Below are 8,847 nucleotides of genomic sequence, written 5' to 3'. Positions count from 1 at the left end.
TAAATAAATAAAATATTTATAAATAAATAAATAAAACAGGCTCTCAGAAGTCCTGCAGTTAATAATAAGACCAGTGACCAACATTTACTGAGCACTTGACCTTTCTGGCCCTGTGCCAGGTGCTTCACATACATATCTCATTTTAATCCTCACAATAACTCTATGAGATGAGTATTATTATCTGAGAATTAGTGAGGTTCAGTAATTTCGCAGGGTTTACTTGATAGTGGAACTGAAACTCACAGCTGAACAGCTGGACTCCCTAAATGACTGTGTTAACTTGGCATGACCCAGCATTTCCTAAGGTTGTTCGAAGGTGTCTTATCATGCCTTTATCTGACCTTTGCAGAACGTACTTTCTATGTGTTGTTTAAATGATTGGGAGCAATTTGATACAATGTTAGATTGTTAATTGGGAGGCTTATTTCTTTCATATTTGTCCCCATTAAACAGATAAGGGGCTTCTTTCTTTCTCTCTAGAATTTTTCCTTGCAGTGAGTACTGTACTCCCTGTGTGTTTGCTGATGAAGTCAGCAGGGTTTCAGACCCTACTTGCCTGGTCATACACAAGTACTTATTTTACCATCTCTAAATGGAGCACATTAGCTCCAGGCCATGGAGAGCAAATTAGGGGAACAGGGAGATACATCACAGAGAAGGAGGCTGCTCTGAAAAATGCCGTCTGCACCTCTCGCCTGCACTCTTCAGCTGTGTGGGCATAAATACAGCGTTCCGGGGCTTTTGCAGGATGAGGCCCTCTTTTCCGCAGGTGAGCCTCAGGATACAGAGTGAGGATGGACACAGAACAGCCCCTGTCTGGGCTTAAAGGCATATTTGGGTTTCTGAGACCTTTCTGTAGCTCCTGTAGATCCATACTATTCCTGCCACTTTTTTTTTTTTTTTTTAAGATTTATTTATCTATTTTAGAGAGAGCATGAGCGTGAGGAACAGGGGAAGAGAGAGAATCTCAGGCAGACTCCACACTTGAGTACAGAGCCTGACTCAGGGCTCAATCCCACCACCTTGAGATCAGGACCTGAGCTGAAACCAAGAGTCGGACACTTAGCTAACTGAGCCACCCAGGCGCCCCGTGCCACTTCTATACAGGGTAGAGAAACGAGAGCCCAGCCCCGACCCCATCTTCTGAAACTGTGGACAGGATCAACAGTACCCATTTAGGGAAAGTATTCTGGAACCAGGCAGATGCTGGACCTTTTTTCCATTCTTTTTTCTTTTCTTCTAACTGGGAACTTCGGAGAGAATATTGGTAGCTTTCGGGTTCTTTCATGTGTCAGCATGACCTTTTAAATGGGGTTTGCAAAGGGCAGAGTTTGGAAATTGGATGAAAGAGCATTAGGAGACTAGTTTCCTTATGGTGGGGGAACTGCTGATTTATTTGTAGCAACTTAATTTGGAGATAAGAGAGTTGAGGTGGTGGAAAGAGCCCTGGATGTAGACCTGGGTTCTAGTACTGATTCTTTCTCTAACTCCCTATGTGATGTGTCACCTTTTCTGGGCATCATTTTTCCTCAGTCACCTAAAGAGACAGGTCGGACTTCGGGTTCTCTGAGAATAGCTCAAATGTGCACCCCTCCCCCTTTGATGCCAGAATTGTAACTCATTTAGTCAGGGTCTGGCAGGACATTTGATGCCATGTTGCGCAGGGATGCTTACTAACTGTCCCTGTAGGACAATGGCTTTCTTTGACATTGGTGATTAACTTGGTTGTTTTGACTTTGGGTCTTTTCTTGCCCATGTTCACGGGACAGATGACAGGTGACCCCAGCACAATGACTAGTGGCTTGAAGGCCAGATGTGGTTCTCCTGACTGTGAGGGTACCCTGAACATCTGAGGTTTATTCATGGGCGTGATGAACAGGAACGTCTGAATGATTGCTAGATGCAGGCAAAGCAGGGCTCCCTCACTTTCACTCAGCTGCATGCCTCCCAGTAGTCCCCACCATGACCAGGCTGCTGGTTCTTCAGAATTCCCACTTAGTGTTGCATTTGTGTGTAAGTGTCCTCTGGAGGTGTTTGTGTTTGCTGTGTGCTGAGAGTGGGAAAGAACGGCACTCTCCTCCTTCCCTCCTAGTCCTTGTATCTTCAGCTAGATGAACTCAGATGTAGAATCTTGGGTCTTTGAAAGGACACCATCATTCATTCATTCAGTGAGAGGATATTACTGGGCCCTCCTTCCCACCAGTGCCGAAATCTCTCTGTACTAGTCATGAGTGTACAGTTATGACTTTTTAGCATCTTTTGAGATGCCCTAAGTTCGTGGCTCCTATACTGAATGCCCCCAGACCAGGGCAGGCAAACTTGCCCCTCTTAGCAACTCTTCAAAGAGAAGTCAAGTCTGCCTTTACCTAAGAGAAAGGAGCATCCTATCTAGTTGTATTGAACTGATGTGTTCTCTGAAAATGGTTTCTGTACAGTCACTGACAGGTTCCTTGCAGAAGGAGTTTCCAGTCTTGGGTGAATGTCTTTTCAACTGGTCTCTCTGTTTCATAGGTTATCTCTTTTGTATTTTTCCTCCAGATAGCTGTTTAGAGTGTCTAATGAAGCGACTGTCTGGAGACCAATGTTTATTTCAACATGGTTGGAGTTGTTTTTGCTTCAGCTTTCAGAGCCAATAAAGCTGGTTATTAGATTCTGTAATTGCTGCTGTAATTACTCTCTTGGAACCGGCAGAAGCATAATTAAATATGGAGATTCCAAGGACTATTTTTTTCCATCTAAAAGCAAACTCTTTAACTTCTGTTGGCCTGAGTTAGATTTCAACTGTTAAAGCCACTGTGTTTATGAATGACACTGAGGTCCTTTGACAGGAAAGGGATTTTTTTTGGATACCTCTTTGAATATTTGGTTTATGAACTCCTTGTAACCCCGTACTTGTTTTTATTTTTTTCATTTTCCCCCCAGTTTTATTGAGATATAATTGACATAACATTGTATTAGTTTTAGCTATACAGTGTAATGATTTGATGTATGTATGTATTGTGAAATGATTACCATGATAAGTTTAGTTAACATCTATCACCTCACACAGTTACAGTTTTTTTTTCTTATAATAAGAACCCAGTACTTGTTTTCTTAAACCCAACCATCTGGAATTTGGAGATGTAAAAGGCAAGACACTAAGAGCCAGCATATATTTATGTAAAACATTGGGCTTGGCCCTTTAAACTTTGGCTACATATAGAAGTAGATTCCTGTGGTCAGAAATAGGGTTGGGATGGATGATATTTTACTTTAAGTGTAACAGTATGCAGGAAGAGAGGCATTTTACTCCTTTAGTTTGCCCTAAGTTATACTTTACCACTCTGCCACACGTTTCTAAAGTATAGAGTGGTTCGAGTACTATGAATATTTAAGTTTACACATACTCTTATAGCCCAAATGGTGATCTCATGTCTAATTTTTTTTTTTTTTAAGATTTTATTTATTCCAAGAGAGTGAGTGCACAAGAGGAGGAGGGGCAGAGGCAGAGGGAGAGAGAGAATCCCAAGCAGGCTCCACGCTCAGCGCAGAGCCTGACACAGGACTCAATCCCACAACCCTGAGATCGTGACCTGAGCCAAAACCAAGAGTCAAATGCTTAACCACTGAGCCACCCAGGCGCCCCTAATTTCAATATTATATTAGGGGTGCCTGGATGGCACAGTCAGTTAAGTGCCGACTCTTGGTTTCAGCTCAGGTCCTGATCTCAGGGTCATGAGATCAAGCCCTGCTTTGGATCCCACGCTCCATGAGGAGTCTGCTTGAGACTTTCTCTCCCTTGCCCTTTGCCCTTCCCCCCCCAAAAATAAATAAATAAATATTTTTTGGAAAAAAAAAAAAATCACTCATGAACCACATATGAAGGGAGAAAATGAATAGTGTACACTTTCTCTTTGGAGTTCTTAACTAGTTGAGAAATACACACAGGAGTTAGATTGGGGTAAATAAATCAGCTGTCCCTGCCAGGTACCATCCTGGAGAGTTCACTACATGGAGAGGAAGACTTTGTGAACCCTGCAGGCAGGAGGGGAAGCCCTAGAGGGCCAGGCTGTTTGCTCAGGCCCTTTTCTTCCTCTCCAAGAGCACACCTTATGGTGAGGATTGAGGGAAGGACAAGTGCTTACAAAAGTTGCTGTTTTATGGGCCAGGAGGGATGCAGGGAAAGAATCCTATCAAATGATTGTTTTAGCTAGTGTTTCAATGAGACATTATCATTTCTCCTTTGAGTCACAGGGACACAGGAGATAAAATATGGATGTACCACACATGAGGAACCCTGCATAAAATACATGAAAAACTTAAAATACAGATGAAATTAGAGATTCAGTTTAATATATATGAAGTACTTATTGTGTACCAGCCATTGTGCTGGATATTGGTCTGTAAACATGAATAATATAAACATTTCATTCATGGGGGGACTTGCTTCCTTCTCTAATACGTTTGGGTATTTGCTTCCAGATCATTTATTGCTTGGGGAATTTTATTTTTATTTTTTTATTTTTATTTATTTTTTAAAAAGATTTTATTTATTTATTTGACAGAGAGAGAGCAAGCGCAAGCAGGAACACAAGCAGGGGAAGTGGGAGAGGGAGAAGCAAGCAGGCTTCCCGCTGAGCAGGGAGCCCGATGCGGGGCTCGATCCCAGGACCCTGGGACAATGACCTGAGCCGAAGGCAGACGCTTAAGGACTGAGCCACACAGGCGCCCCTGCTTGGGGAATTTTAGAAGTAATGTGGAGATCAGAGAAATGTAAGATTGGCACACAAGGAGTCACTGCCAATTGAAAATGTAGGGAGGGCACCTCGGTCGAGCCCCTGCTCAGTGGGGACTCCGCTTCTCCCTCTGCCCCTCCCCCCCACTTGTGTGCTTGAGCACATGCGCACGCTCTCTCTCAAAAATAAATCTTAAAAAAAAAAAAAAGGATATGTTTCCTTAAAAAAAATGTATTAGAGAAAAAAATTAAAGCAGTTCTAAATCTAATATGTTAATAGGGAAAGAATAAATTTGGTTTTAAAAATCAGAATGTAGGGGTGCCTGGGTGGCTCAGTCGTTAAGCGTCTGCCTTGGGCTCAGGTCATGATCCCAGGGTCCTGGGATCAGGCCCCGCATGGGGCTCTCTGCCCAGTGGGGAGCCTGCTTCTCCCTCTCCCTCTGCCGCTCCCCCTGCTTGTGTTCCCTCTCTCGCTGTGTCTCTCTCTGTCAAATAAATAAATAAAAATCTTTAAAAAAAAAAAAAAATCAGAATGTAGGGGCGCCTGGGTGGCTCAGTCGTTAAGCGTCTGCCTTCGGTTCAGGTCATGATCTTAGGGTCCTGGGATCAAGCTCCTGGGATCGAGCCCCGTATCGGGCTCACTGCTCCACGGGGAGCCTGCTTCTCCCTCTCCCACTCCCCCCCGGCTTGTGTTCCCTCTCTGGTTGTGTCTGTCAAATAAATAAATAAACTCTTTAAAAAAAAATCAGATTGTATGGGGAAACTGGTGCTAAACCATTCATGAACACCCTGCTTCTGGGTTGGGGTTTCATACAAAGCAGAGCAGCTCCCTCTCTGTGATTTATTGAAAGTCAGCCCTCTACGCAAGGGTTTGGGAGGAAAAACAAACAAACCAAGAACAAAATTTGAAGAAAAAGAAGAAAAAGACAAAAATCAGAATGTAGCTGACTATATAAAATCAAAGCTCCTGCTACACTCAGGACACTGAAAAGCAAGGCAGGTGTGTCATCTCCTTGTTCATTCTTGAGAACTCTTCCAGTGTCACTTGCCATCATTCTGAGCCTGTGTGGGAAGAGCAGAGACTTGAGGGTTTACACAGACCAGTGGTTGAGCCCTCCCCTCTCCACATACAGCAGTATGACTTGGGTGGGCCACTTCACCTTTCTGATCACCAGTCTCTTTGTTAGTAATAGATCTGGGATCTCTGCCCCACGACTGGGTAAGGAAGATTAAATGAGAAAATGGATGGGACTGCCACAGCTTGCTTACTACACAGTAGGCAGTCAAGACCCCTTGTTCACTTTACTCATGAACATGGCAGACAAGTTTTTATAGGCTGGGCTATGCCATGGGTGGTGGGGATGGCTGAGGTGGACCTGGGAAAGAGGCATCTGTGGGACATTGGCCTGAGAAAACTTGAGACTCATTTGTTGATTAGGATATGTCTGAGTTTGGGGCGCCTGGGTGCCTAAGTTGTTAAGCGTCTGCATTCGGCTCAGGTCATGATCCCGGGGTCCTGGGATCGAGCCCCGCGTCGGGCTCCCTGCTCAGTGGGGAACCTGCTTCTCCCTCTGCCTGCTGCTCTGCCTGCTTGTGCTCTCTCTGTGTCAAATAAAATCTTAAAAAAAAAAAAAATCTGAGTTCGTTTCTGTGGAAAGGCAACACAGCACCAAGGAAGGCACAAGGAAGCAACTCCAGGCCCTGAGCACTTATATACCAGGTATCTTCCCTCTGCCATGATAGTCAGTGGCAAAGGTATCCCAGAACCCAGCCTGTGGGGACAACCCCAGTCCCTTGCAGGATCTTACAGGCCATATCAAACCACGTGGAGGCTTTGTCGTGTGGGTACAGGGAGCTGTTGAGGGTTTTTAAGCAAAGGAATGACATGGATTTGCACTCCATCTTCCGTGTTCCCACAGTCTCCTTGACACTCCTCACTGGACTGGATGACCCCTCCAGGGCAGGATCCTGCCTTTTTCATTAAGTGGAAGACATAACAGTTATAATGGCAGAGTCCATGCTCTGGGGTTCCACCCTTGGCTTAATCCCTTCTGCCATTTACCACCTGATGACCTGAATTATGTAACCTCTCTGAACCTGTTTCCTCATCTGCTAAGAAGGGTGGTCATTTCTACCTTAAAGAGTTTCTGTTTTGTGAGGTACTTACATAGCATGTATGACTTAGTATTAGCAGGTGAAGGTGTTTAGAGTCTTGGGGACCCCTGGGTATGACTGCAGGTTAGATTTCTCGAGGTTATAGGTCATTCACACAGGAATCAAGGGAGATAGGTTGAATGTCTTGTCAACTTTTAAGGAGGCACATTTCATTGTTCTTCAGATTTTTTGCAATTTCTCATTAGCCTGCTTTATCCTTTGGCTGAAAGAATTTTCCTAGTGGTTTTATTTGCTCATTTTAGAGGAAGTATGGACTGTTTACCTGCAGTCCCTTGGCAGATGGTTCTCAGGATGCATCCTAGGCTAACAGGAAGCATGAGTAGAAGGAGCATGGGACCTATTCATGTGATATATGGAGAAACCACAGCCCTATAAGGAAGATGATTGCATGTCCCTGAGAGCCTGCTGGAGATGGCTCTGGTTGGAAGCCCAGGGACATGGTGGAGCATGTGTGTGGGTACATATGTGTGTTCGTATATGTGTCTTAAGACTAGTGCTATCCAGGCCAAGGTAGGGGCCCATTCGTTCTGCCTTTGATGCCCATCTAAGATGTGTACTAAAGATACCTTTAGGTGCAAAGAGGGGAGTTGAGATGGTAAGGGGAAGGCACCTTGGGTTGTGAGTAGGGAGATGTGCTTTTGGCTCCTGCTCTGCCACAGATTCACCTTGGTCAAATTGCTTGTCCTGACTGGATCTAAGAACAAGATGATCCAGGAAGCATAGATGGATGATGACATTGACTTGACCAAATGGTCGGACTCTAGATTTGTCCCTGGCAGGGAATTCTGTCTTTATTTTAGTTGGGTTGTGTTTTCTTTTTCTTTTTTTTTTTTAAGATCTTATTTATCTATTTGACAGAGAGAGACACAGCGAGAGAGGGAACACAAGCAGGGGGAGTGGGAGAGGGAGAAGCAGGCCTCCCGCCGAGCAGGGAGCCCGACGCGGGGCCCGATCTCAGGACCCTGGGATCATGACCTGAGCCGAAGGCAGACGCTCAACGACTGAGTCACCCAGGCGCCCCTGTGTTGTGTTTTCTATGATAGAGAATGCTACAGTAACCATCTTTAAAAATGAGGATTTTTGCTTTTGTTGAAAACATTTCCAGAAGGAAATTACTGGGTCATAGGGCAGGGACATCATTATAGCTGTTGCTGTGTGTTGCTATGTTGCTTTTCAGAATCAGTGTATCAACTTACAGTTGTCAGCTATGTGTGAGAGAGCATTTTAACCCTAACTTATCCAGTATTTAGTATCGTTATTATTTATTGTTTTTATAATTTAGTTGGCATAAAACGATACTTTAAAGCTGCTTTATAATAATTAGAGGTGCTGTTTTTTGGTGTCCACTATGTTTAAGTTGTGTTAGGTGTTTATATTCTCTCACTTATTCCTCACAATGGATCTATCAGGGAAGCTAAGTAGCTCACCTAAATCTGTGAGCTGGGATTTGAACCTAAAGCAGCATGGCCTCAAAACACATTCTCTGTCTCAGTGCCTCTCCATGCTTTGATTTGTGGGGGTGTGGTTACACAGTATGAACTTCAGCTTGTGCGCTTTGCTGCACTTTGAACTATGCGAATTTTGTATAGTTTTCTTAGAAAATTGAATGTGTTCTTTGCATAGAAGAGATTTTTAACCCTGTGTTATAATGGAAGCAACAACTGAGGTGCATTTATTACAATTAGGGCGAAGACTCAAGTGAACTCTAGGATATTCTGGTGTCAGGCTCTCTGAAACTGTTTTCTCCCCCATGCAGCGGCCCTCCAGGCCCTGAAGCGCAAGAAGAGGTATGAAAAACAGTTAGCGCAGATCGACGGCACACTGTCAACCATCGAGTTTCAGCGGGAGGCCCTGGAGAACGCCAATACCAACACTGAGGTGCTCAAGAACATGGGCTATGCTGCTAAGGCCATGAAGGCTGCCCACGACAACATGTATGTGGATACCCACTGGGCGGG

General features: G+C 44.4%; 1 protein-coding gene across 1 annotated transcript in view; it reads left to right on the top strand.

Annotated features, from left to right (window-relative positions):
• CHMP4B (charged multivesicular body protein 4B) overlaps positions 1 to 8,847 on the top strand; it is a 52,553-nt gene that overhangs the window by 38,842 nt on the left and 4,864 nt on the right. The window contains exon 2 of the mRNA XM_081832998.1: positions 8,646 to 8,823. Coding sequence (XP_081689124.1) covers positions 8,646 to 8,823 — 178 coding nt within the window. The remainder of the gene's footprint in view (positions 1 to 8,645; positions 8,824 to 8,847) is intronic.

Source organism: Leptonychotes weddellii, chromosome 10 (genome assembly GCF_054177405.1).
Source record: "Leptonychotes weddellii isolate Sample4059 chromosome 10, ASM5417740v2, whole genome shotgun sequence".
In the NCBI taxonomy this organism is placed as follows: Eukaryota; Metazoa; Chordata; class Mammalia; order Carnivora; family Phocidae; genus Leptonychotes; species Leptonychotes weddellii.
Note: the sequence above shows the minus strand (reverse complement) of the source record. Positions and strands in the feature narration are given on the sequence as shown.